The sequence below is a fragment of the Phacochoerus africanus genome, chromosome 9 (assembly GCF_016906955.1).
Source record: "Phacochoerus africanus isolate WHEZ1 chromosome 9, ROS_Pafr_v1, whole genome shotgun sequence".
Taxonomy (NCBI): domain Eukaryota; kingdom Metazoa; phylum Chordata; class Mammalia; order Artiodactyla; family Suidae; genus Phacochoerus; species Phacochoerus africanus.
In genome coordinates, this window is record NC_062552.1 from 32,129,405 (window position 1) to 32,144,742 (window position 15,338).

The 15,338-nt window shown below is 45.8% G+C and overlaps 1 protein-coding gene across 4 annotated transcripts in view; it reads left to right on the forward strand.

The window, feature by feature from the left end:
• ANKS1A (ankyrin repeat and sterile alpha motif domain containing 1A) overlaps nt 1–15,338 on the forward strand; it is a 181,234-nt gene that overhangs the window by 93,107 nt on the left and 72,789 nt on the right. For all 4 annotated transcript variants that reach the window (XM_047794483.1, XM_047794480.1, XM_047794484.1 and 1 more), the window contains one exon: nt 5,108–5,225. In XM_047794483.1, the coding sequence (XP_047650439.1) occupies nt 5,108–5,225 (118 nt within the window). The remainder of the gene's footprint in view (nt 1–5,107; nt 5,226–15,338) is intronic.

A 15,338-nucleotide genomic window follows, 5' to 3' on the forward strand; every position in this document is an offset into this window, starting at 1 on the left:
AGTTTGATCCCTGGCCTCCCTCAGTGGGTTAAGGATCTGGGGTGGGCACAAGCTCTGGTACAGATATCAGATGTGGCTGCAGTCTGGCATTGCTGTGGCTGTGGTGTAGGCCTGCAGCTGCAGCTCCAATTCGGCCCCAAGCCCAGGAAGTTCCATGTGCCACACGTGTGGCTATAAAAAGAAAAAGAAAAGAAAAAAGAACATACCTGTGTGTATGTGTTTGTGTATAAAACTGGATCACTTAGTTGTATACTTGAAACACAATGTTGTAAATTAACTATACTTAAATTTTTAAAAATCAGCTAACACAGACTAGTAAATTAAGTCTCATCACTTTATCTGTAAACGTCAGAGTTAAGTTTTTCACAGTAGGCCATGGGCCATCCAGTGAGACAGATTCTTTTATTTAATGTAAATACATGCAACCAGAAGAATGACTTAGTTTAACAAAATGTGCAGATACAAGGATGCCCTTTTAAAAATGTCAAAGTCAATGTTGGAGGGAGAGGATGATTTCTATGCCAGGTACAAATTCTGTCCTTATTTCTTTCTATTCCTTAATTACAAAATGCTACTATCATGTCTCAACCAAGAGGTCTCTAGAACTTCAGGCTCCGGGATACTAATACATTGCTGTCGGATACAAGTGCATGCAGTAAATCCCTACATGTTTTGTTTGTTTGTTTGTTTTTGTCTTTTTGCTTTTTCTTGAGCCGCTCCCACGGCATATGGAGGTTCCCAGGCTAGGGGTCGAATGGGAGCTATAGCGACTGGCCTACGTCAGAGCCACAGCAACGCGGGATCTGAGCCGCTTCTACAACCTACACCACAGCTCACGGCAACGCCAGATCCCTAACCCACTGAGCAAGGCCCGGGATCGAACCTGCAACCTCATGGTTCCTAGTCAGATTCGTTAACCTCTGCGCCACGACGGGAACTCCCCTATATGTTTTTATATAGAGGTTTGCTCTATTTCTCCCTTTTTACAAGGAAAAACCTAGTATTACGGAGCTTATTCAGTTGGGGCTGGATCTCTATAAATGCGTTATGCCACCTCTTTAACAAGGACTTGAGTTAAAATTTTTGATGCCCAAGGATACGAGCAAGGCTCTTCAAGAAATAGTAGCTAAGCAGGACTTTCTATTCTCCTAGAACTTTCTAGAGCATACGATTTGGCACTAATACCTTGTTAAGAAGTAGAGGGATGGAGTTCCCTGGTGGTTTAGCAGGTTAAGGATGTGGCATTGTCACTGCAGCGGCTCAGGTTGCTACTGTGGCATGGGGTTCGATCCCTAGCCCAGGAACTTTCATATGCTATGGGTGCAGCCGCTACCCCCCGCCCCCAAAAAAGAAGTGGTAGTGGTAGTAGTAGAAGTAGAGGTGGTGGGGGTGGTGGTATAAGTAGAGGAGGTGGAGGTGGTGGTGGTGGTAGTAGAGGTGGTGGTGGTGCTAGAGCAGTCGTGGAGAAGTCTCCATATTACTCTCCTTCTTGGGAGACTCTGTAACTTGGGAGATGTGTCTTTAGGACTTGATTCGAAATAGCCTGGAATTCTGATCGGGTGGACAAGCAGAGTCAGTATTTGGAAGGCCCAGAGAACCTTGGCTTTGCTTCTCGAGGACAGTTCTCAGTACATGAATATAGAGCTGATATGTCGGGGTTACCATCCTTTTAATGACTGAGACGGATTGTTTGCTGTGGTCTGAATGGATCGGTCTTCTCCAGAAGTGGACTTGTGGGGGGAAGGGGCTGTAGTCTTCACCATATTCATTTCTTTTGCTCTCAAACCTTTACTACCCTAAACCTCATGTCCTAGGAGGCACTGGCTTCATCCAGGTTTAGGCTTTTGTATTTGATACATGATCTGCCCCAGTGTTTGTTTCCTGTTCCTGAGGCTTGTCAGATGACCCATGGAAGCTTTTTTTTTTTTTTTTTGTCTTTTTAGGGCCACATCTTTGGCATATGGAAGATGCCAGGCCTACACCACAGCCACAGCAATGCCAGATTCAAGCTGCATCTGTGACCTACACCACAGCTCACAGCAACACCAGATCCTTGACCCACTGGACAAGGCCAGGGGTCGAACCCACGTCTCATGGACACTAGTTGGGTTCATTACCACTGAGCCACAACAGAAACTCCTGACCCATGGAAGCTTTTGAGGGAAGCTGCGTATGCCTGGCTGCAGAGGGCCGCTCAGAGTAGTGACCCACTCATGAAGTGGCTTAGAAAAATTAAACCTACACACACACGCACATGTGCACACGTGCACACACACGAGCTCTTTGCCCCACCAGATGGGCTGCCAGTTACACCAGACCCTCGGGTCTTCTCTGTGCTCAGATGTGCTGAGTGTTTGAGGGAAGTGGCAGCTGCTAGGCTGTCTCTCCCCGGAAACCTGCCCACACCCTGACTAGCCATTCTGTTGGTCACAGTTAGATTGTGACTGATAGTAGCTTTTCTCTGCAGCAAAAGTTTCACTTTCCATATAGCATAGAATATGGGTTTTTTGGTTTTGATGTATTGCAAGCCCCAAAGAAGGGAGAAAAAAAAGGTTAAGGAGTAATTGAGTAAAGAGAGGAATCCTTTCTGTTGAAAATCAGTTATTGTCGTAGTCACTGTGACATGGGGCTTCTTGAGCAGGAGCTCAGAAGACTAGAAGGAAAGCAGTTTATTGCTTTATTGTAAGATTTTAAAACACAGCTAGCAGAGGCCAGGACCAAGAGGAAAAGATCCCCCTACCTGCTGTCCAGGTATGAACAGGGGGCTCATACAGCTCACATCAGACATCAGACAGCTGCAGGAGGGAAGGGTTCCAGATTGGATGGAGAAACCACACTTGCCTGAAAAAAATGAGGCCCACTTGGTCCAGAGTCGGGGGAATGGGTGTGATGGCCCAGGCCCTGCCAGGAGCCCTCAGTGTAACCCAGGGCAAGTCTCTAGAGCCTGGGGACCAGGTTTTGCCATCTGCAGAATGAAAGGGCTGGAACCAGGTGCTCTCTAGCTGTGCTGTAATGGGTCCCTTCCAGCTCTGGCATTTGCCAGTTCTCTGCTTCCAGTTGTCAGGCACAGGAGCCAGGCGTTCCCGAGACCCGAGTGAATGTGGGTCCAGTGGGTCTGATTTTCCAACTGGAAGTCATCAGCCCTGTCCCGCCTGAGAAGAGAGGATGTTGTAGGCCCGGACCCAGGCTGTCACATCCTTCTCGGAGAAGCACGCCTGGGGCTGTGCGGCGGCTCCGGCTGTGTGCAGGGCCCCACAGAATGGGATTTCCAGGGCTCTGCCTTAGTGATAGCTCTGGGTGTGTAAACTTGTAGAAGACAAATTCCTGTCTGTAAAGCCTATGGCATAAAGTTGACACCATAAGAACTGCTTAATGGCCCCTCTTTGTTCTCTTAATTGTGCTCCTATGAAGTGACAAAGGAATAAGTAATACAGGCAAAAGACTGTTGTAATGAAATAGCTTTTAGCTTCCAGGTGGCTTTCAGTAAGTGGAAGTTCCTGCTGTGCTGAGCAGAATTTCCTAGAATCTGTCCTTCTTGGAGTGGCAGCCTTCCTGACACCCCAGAGCTGCAGTCTCTCATTCAGTCTGAGGCGGCTAGCGAGCTGGCGTCCACGGGGTCTCATTGGGCTGGAACACTGAGCTGTGCCTCGCAGGAGCAGGACCCTGATGCATCACAAACCTGACTGGTTTCCAGTGAGCTGGTGGACGGGTCAGTGAAGGAGGAAGTTTCTGTGTGCTAAAGAGTCACGGGCAGGGTACCATGGTTGGTTAGCAGGGCTTGTGAATTCCCTCTCACCCCTCGTTCACAATATATTACTTGTTCCAGCCAAAATGCTCAGGAAGAGATTGTGTGCTTTGGTTTGTTCTAAGAGCTAACATGTGATAATTCTTAATTTGTCTGTGAAACACATTGGATCCTTAAGACAGAGGAGCCAGAAATGTCTAGAGCAAATATCTCCACTGTTGCTCTCAGTGTGATGGTGGCACTAACTGAGGTTCCTGGCCTGGACTCGTGGTTCCTGCCCTGGTTCAAGACGCTTGGCTCCTCGGTATTATAAGTGGCTATGGCTACTGTGCCCCCACTGACACAGCAGGTGTAGGGCCACCTCTGGTCAGTTGTTTCTGTTTCTTTATTTTGTCTTTTTTTAGGGGTGCACCTGAGGCATATGGAGGTTCCCAGGCTAGGGGTCCAGTCGGAACTGTAGCCACCAGCCTACACCAGAGCCACAGCAACTCAGGATCCGGGCCGCGTCTGCGACCTACACCATAGCTTAGGGCAACACTGGATCCTTAACCCACTGAGCGAGGTCAGGGATCGAACCCACATCCTCATGGATGCTAGTTGGGTTCGTTAACCGCTAAGCCATGATGGGAACTCCTGGTCAGTTGTTTCATCGGAGATACTTGACTGCCCAGATTAGGGAGTTCTCAGGCCCAGAGCTGCTCTCACTCCGCTGACATTCGTGCCGCAAGTTCCGCGTGACTCTTGAGAACAGATAGGTGGAATTCACCTAAAATTGTATTCTCCTAGGGGAGGCAGGAAGCCTCCTTGGGGTAAATCCTTGTCTTAAAGCCCAGGGCCCATGGAGCAAGGCTCTTAAACATAGAGCAGGACTTCAGAGCTCTTTGTTCTAGCAAATACCGGTTATTTAGGGTCAGTAAGAAGCCATCTCGACTCCGTCTTGAGAAGTTGGGAAGGATTCCAGCCTTGAGGTGCTATATGCACATATTAGGAAAGAAACATGGGGAAAGGCCTTTATGATGCACCGTGGCCAAAAGCCACTTGGGAAATGTTGTCCACAGAAAAGGGATTGTGTGGAACACTGGAGGTGGGAGGGGAAAGAAGGGAAGGATCTTGGAGTTTATTTACAGTGTTTTGAAGAATGAAATGAGGGCAGACAGGGGAGTGTTCTAATCAGAGGCCATTGAGATGTGAGGTCTGGGTGCAGAGCTAGGAAGACGGTTGCGCTTCCCCGCAGCCCTGGGTTAGTTACCTTCCCTACGCCTCCTCTCTTCCTCTCACCATCGGGCGATCAGGTTGTTTCGACCTCCCTGTCCTGGCATTAGCCACCTGCATGAGGACGTCTGTGCTGTTCTTCTCTCGTAGGTGTTGGCCAGGAGACCCTGGACTCCAGGGAGCGCAGCTGGGGACGAGGAGCATCCTTATGAGCTGCTGCTGACGGCGGAAACAAAGAAACCGATGTCCATGGACGGAAAAACGAAAGGTATAGCCCGACACCTGCTCTGGCAGAAACAACGCTGGAGGGACCCTTGATGAGTGCGGTCCTGGGTGGAAGGAAGGAGATGGTGTGTCCTGGGATGGGGAGGTTGGATCTCAGCATGGTCTGGGCCATGGGTGTGCTGTGGCCTTTCATTTTCCGTACCTTGGGCTGGAGTAGGCTTGTCACCTTCCTGCATGTGAAGCAAGGAGAGGTGGGGTCAAACTAGGTGAGAACCAAGGGAGGGGAGGTCGCCAGAGCGTGGCAGAGATTGAGTTGAGGTGTCGGATCACAAACCCTCAAGTTAATACAGTGGAAAAACAAGCCCAACAAGTCAGTCCCCCTGGGTTGAGGCTGATGGCACAGACTCCGCTTTGAGTCCTGACCTCAGAGGGAGCCGTTCGGAAGGAGGGCTGTGATTGGCTGCCAGCTGGTAACTGGAGTGCTGTCGCCTTGGCCTACTTTCATGGCCTCTGCGAGATTCCATTTCCTCCGTGAGGGCTGAGGGCTGCAGGATGAGATTCAGCCAGGCGACATAAACGCAGTCGCAGCAGAGGTAAGTGTGCCCCGCTGGAGCGTTTGGGATAACTAATCCAGGGTCATAGGGAAGCACAGCTGCCATCCCAGGCCAGCACCCGGACCTTGAATCTTGAACCTCTAGTCTCCTAAGGGAGCAAGAGGGGCCGAGAAAATGCCCTGTGCAACTTGAAGGACCACCCCAGCCTGTTCCAGCTTGCTGTAGCTTGCAAGGTAGCTCGCAGGGTGTCCCTAGTGCCTCCTCCTGTCCCCCCACCACCCGTGGATCAGGTAAGAAAGCGGGACGCGATGGTGCCTTTGAAAGCGCCCTTTGCACAGCCTGTCAGGGTCGGGGCTGAGAGACCGTGTGCAGTGTGTGACCTTGCAGACCTTATTTTAAGGGTCCTGCGTGAAAGGTCTCTCCTCCTTAAATGCAGAAACTCTATGGTGATTTTCATAGCAGTTTGTTTTGGTTTGTTTTAACGGTTTTCATATAGAGCTTTTTTTTAAAAAAAGTTATGATTTAGAAACAGTAAAATTCACCCTCTTTGTGCACAGTTGTGTGAGTTTTGGCAAATACAGTCATATGACTGCCACCCCAAGCAAGACACACAACAGCTTCATCCCACCAAAGGCCTCCCCCGTCCCTCTGCTGTCAGTCCCCTCCCTTACCCAGGCAGCCGCTGCGCTAATGTCTGTCCCAGTAATTTTGCCTTTTCCAGAATGTTGTATAAATGGAATCGTACAGTACGTACCAGAAAAAGGTTCCTAGACCCAGCGCCTGTGTGTGTGTGTGTGTGTGTAGGAGTCACACCTACAAGCAATTCTCTGACCTCTTTGGGGTGTCTGAGGATTCTGATGCTTAATTCTGACGCTATCTACCTGGAGAGAGAACCAGCCCACAAGGCCACCCTCCACTTCAGACGCCAGGCGCACACCCAGGTTAATACCTGTGTTTCAGACCAGCTACACATTGGAGGTGCAGTGACCCCCTCCAACTCAGGATGCCAGTGGTACGTCCAGATTGTTGCTCGTACATGTGACTGACCAGCTGTGAATCCGGGGTTCGCACAACCCCCGCCTCAGGTTCATTAATTTGCCTGAATGCCTCACAGGGCTCAGGAGGACACAATTACTCACTAGATGACCAGTTCATTATAAAAGGATAGTAAAGCGTACAAATCAACAGCCACATGAAGAGATATGGGGCCTGACACGGTGGCCTGCAGTAGTGTTCTGGTTTCCCCAGTGTGGAAGTTCTTAGAAATAAAAGGACCAAAAAGCTGTCTTCTTTGGTTTTTATGGAGGCTTCATTGCACAGTCATGACTGACTAAATCATCTGCCAGTGGCATTGATTCAACCTCAGACCCCCTTTCCCTTCCCATGGGAAATCAGGGTAATGGGACCAAAATTTCCAGCACCCTAATCACATGAATGGTTCTCCTGGCACCCAGCCCCCACCCTGGGGTAGGATCCTAAAGTCACCCTCGGGTTCCACGGGTTTTGGGAGCTTTGAGCCAGGAACTGTGAATGAAGACCAAATACATCTGAAAATATATTTTGGTCATTCTAATGGCAAAATATATATATTTCCTATAAATCACAATATTCCAATACCGCTTTGAGTCTGACTCCTTTCACTTAGCATAATTCAAGACTTATCTATGTAGGAGTTCCCATCGTGGCGCAGTGGTTAACGAATCTGACTAGGAACCACGAGGTTGCGGGTTCGATCCCTGGCCTCGCTCAGTGGGTTAAGGATCCGGTGTTGCTGAGAGCTGTGGTGTAGGTCACAGATGTGGCTCAGATCCTGTGTTGCTGTGCCTCTGGCGTAGGCTGGCGACTACAGCTCTGATTCGACCCCTAGCCTGGGAACCTACATATGGCACGGGAGCGGCCCTAGAAAAGGCAAAAAGACCAAAAAAAAAAAAAAAGACTCATCTATGAGGTTGGACGTATCAGTAATTTGTTCCTTTTTGCTTCTGAGTAGTGTTCCATTGTATGGATGTACCACAGTTTATCCATTCACTAGTTGAGGGCCATTTGGGCCATTTACAGTTTTTGGCAATTACAAATAAAGCTACTGTAAACATTTGCATGCAGGTTTTTTGTGAACATAGGTTTCATTTCTCTTGGGTTACACTAGAAACAAGCGTGCTGGATCCTATGTAAATATATACTTCATAAGAAACTACCAAACCATTCTTCAGAATGGTGCTACCATTTTGCTTTTCCATCAGAGTTAAAATTGCTATCTATATATGTTCTCCAGCTCTCAATATTATCAGTTTTTAAAAATTTTAGCCATTCTAGTAGATGTGTAGTAATGTTTCATTCTGGATTTAATTTGCATTTTCCAATGACTGCTGATGTTGGACATCTATTAATGTGATTCTTTGCCATCTTATATCTAATAAAATGTCTCTTTAGATCTTTTACTCATTAAAAAAAATTGGATCTTTCTTACTATTGAGTTGTAAGGGTTCTTTACATATCTTGGATATAAGATATTCATCAGATATATATTTTTTTCCTAGCCTGTGATTTGTCTTTTTATTCCCTTAACAGTGGTTTTTGAAGAGCAGAGTTTCTTAACTTTGATAAAGTTCAGTTTACCCCCCCACCTTTTTAATGGATAAAGTCACAATTTTTTTTTCCTATATTTTCTTCTAGAGATTTTATAGCTTTAGGTATACATTTAGGTCTGTGATTCATTTTGAGTTAATTTTTGTTTATGGTGTGCAGTATGGGTGCAGATCCATTTTTGTGCAGATGAATGTCCACTTGTTTCAGCACTGCGTGTTGAACAGACTGTCCTTTCTCCATGGAATTGTCTTTGCCACTTTGTTATTCTTTTTGAGAATTGTTTTAGATACCCTAGTTCTTTTTATCTTTCCATGCAAAATTTTAGAATCAGCTTGTTGATTTCTACAAAAAAGTCCTGTTGGGAGGTTCCCATTATGGCACAGTAGAAACTAATCTGCCTAGAATCCATGAGGATGCTGGTTCAATCCCTGGCCTCAATCAGCATGGGGAGCTGGCGTTGCTTTGAGCTGTGGTATAGGTCACAGAAGAGACAAGGCTTGGATCCCACATTGCTGTGGCTATGGCTCTGATTCGACCTCTAGCTTGGGAACTTCCATGTGTCATGGGTGTGGCTCTAAAAAAAGTCCTGCTGGGATTTTTCATGGAATTGTGTTGAATCAGTTTGGGAAGAATTGATATCTTAACTGTATTGTGTCTTCCAGTAACATTTGGCAGGTTTTTTAATTAAAACCTTTAGAAAGAGTGCAGTAGAGCACCGATGGCTTCTCTGGTTGTTTAATAATAAATCATACTGAAATTAGACCTTAAAGAACAAGTTCTCAGTTAATTTAATGCTCTGTTCGAAAGTGGTTCTTAGTGAGGTTCTTAGTGGTTCTTTAGCCTCATGGAGGGGGAACTCTCATTCTTTCTCTTCAGAGGCTTGATCTGGAACCACACCTAAGAGAGCTGCTGGTTCAGCCTTTGAAAGGAAAGGGAGAAGTCAGATGAACTTCATAAATGGGACCATGTACCCTTGATAGGAATTTTCTATCCTCAGGTTAAGGAATCTCCAGGTTGAGGAGTTCCCTGGTGGCTCAGCAGGCTAAGGACTCAGTGTTGTCACTGCTGTGGCTTTGGTTATGACTGCGGCTTGGATTCAGTCCCTGGCCCAGGAACTTCTGCTTGCCATGGGTACAGCCAAAAAAATTAAAAACGAAAAAGAAAAAGAAATCTCCAGGTTAAGGAGAGAACCCCAAAGGAGGACTTTCAACCTCACATCTAGTCCTTCTTTGCCTTGGTTTCTTTCAGCTCTCCATTTGGACTCACTGTTGAGAGTGGGTGGTACAGGAAGCCGATTTAATTGAACCTCAGCATGTGAGGCGTGCCTGCCTCCAGGCTAGCTGCTTGGATCACTCAGAGAGCTTTCAGACAAAAGAGTCAAGACATTAAATATGAAAATGGGCTTTGCCAGTTTCCCAGTAGCCTGGAAGAAGTGGCTGCTAGGATGGCTCAGAGTGAGGCAAGTCAGCGGATGATGTTGTGCATTAGTACGTATTAACTTTCGCCTGCTTTTCACTGGTGTCATTATCTTAGGCAGCTTTTATGAATGAATTCATCAGTTTTCAAAAAGGCCATGTTAAGGAGACTTCCAGAGCTTTCAGCTCCTCCTTTATAATTCAAGAAACTACAATGTGAAGGGTGGGAAAGGAGTTTTTTTAAAATTACATTCTAAAATTACATTTACTTTAGCTCACGGGAAAGAAAATTTTCAAATGATGCAAAAGCGAATACAAATAAAATGCACAGCTTCTTCTCACCTCTCTGCTACTCACAGCTGTCAGAAGTGGCCATGGTTTGAAAGTGTGTTGTATGAGTCAGGCTGTTGGCTGTCTGTATATAAAAATGACCGTGTGAGGAGTTTTCTTGTGGTTCAGCAGGTTAAGGAGCCATCCTTGTCACTGCAGCTCCTCAGTGACACTGTAGCAGGGGTTCGATCCCTGGCCTGGGAACTTCCACATGCTGTGGATGCAGCTAAAAAAATGACCATGTGAGATTGTTGTTTGTTTTTAGTCTAAAATAGAATCATATTTATGTTTCAGGCCATTGGCTGTCTTTATGTAAAAGCGACCATGTAAAATTGTTTTGTTTTTAGCCTAAAATAGGATCACATTTTACAAACTTTTTTTTTCAGTCTACCTTGTTTATAGATCATAAATACAATTTTGCCACTGTTCTAAAAATATTCTGCATTCTTTTTCATTTGTGGTTAAATATCCTATAACTTTTTTTTTTTTTTTTTTTAAGGCCTGTAGTTACTACATATGGAGGTTCCCAGCTAGGGGTCGAATCGGAGCTGTAGCTGCCAGCCTATACCACAGAAACACCAGATCCCGGCTGCGTCTGTGATTTACACCACAGCTCACAGCAGTGCCAGATTCTTAACTCACCTAGCAAGGGCAGGGATTGAACCTGCATCCTCATGGATGCTAGTCAGATTTGTTTCTGCTGAGCCACTCTGGGAGCTCCTCCCATGACTCATTTTTCTATTCTAGCCTTCAGTATTATTTTTCTGTTACAAATTAATGCTACTGTGGTCCTTCCAGAAACACATTCTTACATGCATATAAGAGTCTTTCTCGGAGTTCCGCTTGTGGCTCAGTGGTTAACGAACCCCACTAGGATCCATGAGGATGCGGGTTTGATCCCTGACCTTGCTCAGTGGCTTAAGGATCTGGCTTTGCGGTGAGCTGTGGTGTAGGTTGCAGACGTGGCTCAGATCTTGCATTGCTGTGGCTGTGGCATAGGCCAGTGGCTGCAGCTCTGATTCGACCCCTAGCCTGGGAACCTACATGTGCCATGGGTGCAGCCCTAAAAAGCTAAAAAAAAAAAAAAAAAGAGTATTTCCAGAAAAGACATTAACAGGAATTCCCTTGTGACTCAGCAGGTTAAGGTTCCAGCATCGTCACTGCAATGACTCTGGTCGATGCTGTGGCATTGGTTCGATCCCTGGCCTGGGAACTTCTGTATGCTATGGGTGCAGCCAAATAAATAAACTAAACCAACAGAAAAATTAAAAGACATTGACAGAAAGTAGAATTAGCAGGTCAAAGTGTAGGTACATGTCTAGATTTAAATCAGTAGAGCCACAGGGTCCTTTGTAGTGGTGCGTGAGCATGCTCTCATCCCACACCTTTGTCAACACAGAATGCTCTCATCTTTTAATGTCTTTCACCATGGTAAGCAAAAAACGTGACTTTTGAAATGGACATTTGCCTCACCTAGTGAAACTGAGCATCTTATCTTACTGATTAGTATTTTATATTTAGACTATGAATTGCCTATCTTTTTTTCTTTCTATTTTCCTACTTAGAAATTAATGGTAGGAAGTTCCCTTCATGGCTTAGCAGTTAATGAACACAACTAGGATCCGTGAGGATGTGGGTTCGATCCTGGCCTTGCTCAGTGAGTTAAGGATCCGGTGTTGCTGTGAGCTGTGGTGTGGGCCGACAGCTGCAGCTCCGATTCGATCCCTAGCCTGGGAACTTCCATATGCTGTGGATGTGGGCCTAAAAAGCAAAAAAAAAAAAAAAAGAAAAAGAAAGAAAGAAAAGGGAAACATAACATGTAGGAATAATATAAGAAATATATATATATATATATATATATATATATATGTGTGTGTGTGTATATATATGAAACCACAAATTTAGAGTTTTTTTAAATTAATAGAAAGAAGATATAGGAATAAACTTTATTTGGTTGGAGTTACTACTGTCCTCTGGGGATGAACTGTCTGGTGAGTCATTGGTCCATCACAGTGACTAGTTGAAGAGGGGTTAGCACTGGTATTTAGTGCCTGGTGCCCAGGAATGCCAAGCATCTTGCACCAGGCAGGACAAACCCTCACAGTGAAGGGTTTTCCCACCCATAAATGCCAGTTGTGTCTGTAGAAATGACAAAAACTAACAACTAGAAAGCCCATCCTCCCAAAAGCACCAGGCCCAGATGGTTTTATGGTCGTTTTATCCAACTAGGTATTCCTCTGGTATTTCCCTTGTTTCAAATGTAGGAAAAAAAATCTTCTGAAATCTTTATGCAGGACTAGCATAACAAAGCAGTGGTTCATGGAGCACAATCACGTTTCTCTTTAGTGTTTAACCCTTTGCCCACTGGACGTTGGGCAAAGAGTCCTGCAAGAGTAGAACATGCTACTGCTCAGAGAAACAGAGGGCAACTTCCCAGGATTGGTAACAATTAGGAAAGTAGCCAGGGGCTCTAGGAGTCATTGTTTTCTGAGGTGCTTTCCTGCAGCATCCACTGTGGTGCTTAGGTCCTGGTGAAGTGGCTACTCAGCTTAGGACAGTGATGGGAAGACAGGGACCTGTGTGGACTCACAGCTGTACTTCTGAGGTTTAAGATGCCGTCTCGTGTTCCCGAGAGCCATGCATTTAGGTCTGTGTGAAGTTTGAGTATGAAGACCTTATTCTTCAGGGATGGGGGGAAATGGTACTTTGGCTTCTCCCTCTACTCCCACCGCCCAAGTGCTGCCAGTCTCGGGGCCTTTGGGGGATTCCACAGTGTGAGTTTTGGCCTTGCCCTTTGCCAGCTTGGGATTGAGTTTTCTCAGGTGTGCTTTCATCTGCACACCTTTTAGTAGAAGTCTAACTGTTATGTTAGTTTAGTAAGACTTCAGGAAGAAGGTTTCAGTAAGTGCCTGTATACAGCCCACCATCTTTCCCTGGAAGTCCCTGCTAGCCTTCCATGCAGACGCCTAGGAGTCAATTTGAGTGCTTTTCCCAAAGCAAAACATGTAAATGAGAGAGTGGAACAGTTAAGCTCCCTCTTCAGCAGCTTGCTCTTCTCTCACCCCTTGCGACAGAGGAGCTCCTGCCGGAAGCCAAGTAACTGGCTTGCTCTTGTCAATTTATGTTTCTGAGTTGGAATAGTTCACTTTTCTTTCCATTATGGATCAAATCCAAGCTCTGTGAACTATGCGTCTATATTTTCTTCCACCAAATGTATCAACAGCCACTTATGTACAAGTGTATATATAAGACATGTAAAATAATCATAAAAAGACAGAATGTGTTAAATTCATATAAAGTGCTATGAAAGTAATTTTGGAGTTCAAAAGAGGGTTAAATTACGTCAGTGTGAGAGGTCAGGGATGGCTTTATGGAGGAAGTGCATTTGAGCTGAACCCCAAAATAGAGAATTCTACTTGATGAGCAGAAATAAGGAGGAAGAAGAGGGCATTCCAGGCAGAGGGAGGGGCATAAATAACAGATGATGGGAGACGATAGAGAGCATGTGTGGAGAACGGTAAATAATCCAGTTTGGCTGGAACAAAGAACTGGTCTCAGAATATTGGATCTCAGATGTCAGTCTTTATTCCCAAGACAGTAAAGTATTGTTGAAAGTTTTTGAATGAGGTGGCAGATTAGAAGCCCCACTTTAAGGACAGTCATCCCTCGGGATTCTCGGGGGATTGGTTCTAGGATACCCTCCCCCACAGATACCAAAGTCCATAGATGCTCAAGCCCCTTATATAAAGCGGCATAGATTTTGTATGTAACCTGCCTGTGTCCTCCCAGATACTTTAAATCATCTCTAGATTACTTATAATACCTAATACACTGCAAATGCTACGTTAAGTAGTTGCTGACACATGGCAAATTCAAGTTTTGCTTTTTGGAACTTTCTGGAATTTTTTTCTGAATATTTTCAGTCAGGGATTGCAGTTGGGAGACTCGAGTCAGGAATACCCTGAAGTCAAGAAACTTCAAAGAATCTCTTGAAGGCAATAGGGCCCGAACTAGGGGATGAGATGGGAAGGATCTGGACAGCAAGAGGGATTGAAGAGGGAGCATCAACAGGATCTTACAGCCAAATATGGGTGACTGAGGAGGAGAGGGTACTGAGGAGTAAAAGGTCTTGAGTCTGGTTATTGGGGAAATATTATGCAGCGAACAGAAACGAGATCAAGGGAGGGACGCATTTGAGGAACTGTGTTAAATTTGGTTTTGAGTATGTTAAGTTTGAGGTGCTTCAGGTATCAGCATATCCAGATAGAGATATTCCACAAACACTTCGAAATGTGCGTCTGACATTCAAGAGAGATGTAATGCCTAGAAATACAGGTTCATAAAGCATCCCCACTGAGGTGATGGTTTACATAAGAGAGAATCGGTTGCTGAGGGAAGGACTAGAGAGATTGAAGAAGTCAAGATTAGAATTTACATGGAATTAAGGATCCATCGTTGTCATCGGATGGCTCTGGTTACAGCCTGGCATGTGCAGGTTTGATCCTTGGCCAGGGAATTTCTCTATACTGTGGGTGCGGCCACAATTTTGTTTTTAAATGTTAAAAATCTTGGGGTTGGAGTTCCCGTCATGGCTCAGTGGTTAACGAATCCGACTAGGAACCATGAAGTTTTGGGTTCAATCCCTGGCCTTGTTCAGTGGGTTGCTGTGGCTCTGGCGTGGGCCAGCGGCTACAGCTCCGATTAGACCCCTACCCTGGGAACCTCCATATGTTGTGGGTGCCGCCCTAGAAAAGGCAAAAAAAAAAAAAAAAATCCTGTGACCAGGGAGGAGGGAGAGGGTGCCCGGGGGATAATTGGTAAACAGTGTCAAAGGCTAAAGAGAACTGGAGAGTTAGAAGGCCCTTGGTGCTCCTGGATGGGGAGGTATTTCTCTGAGACAAGTGGGAAGAGGGGAGATTATCTCCCAGTTTTGACATAATGTTGAGAATATTAAAGAAGTTTGAGCTAAATCTTCTCAAAAAATTTTCCCTGAAGTGTGTAAGCATATGGAGTTCCCGTCGTGGTGCAGCAGAAACAAATCCAACTAGTGACCATGAGGTTGTGGGTTTGATCCCTGGGCTCGCTCAGTGGGTTGAGGATCCAGCATTGCTGTGAGCTGTGGTGTAGGTTGCAGACGTGGCTCGGATCTGGCATGGCTGTGGCTGTGGCCGGCAGCCGTGGCTCCAATTGGACCCCTAGCCTGGGAACCTCTTTAAGAGTGTAAGCACATGAGCAAGATGACAATGTGAAAAGCATGGAAGAGATGAGGAG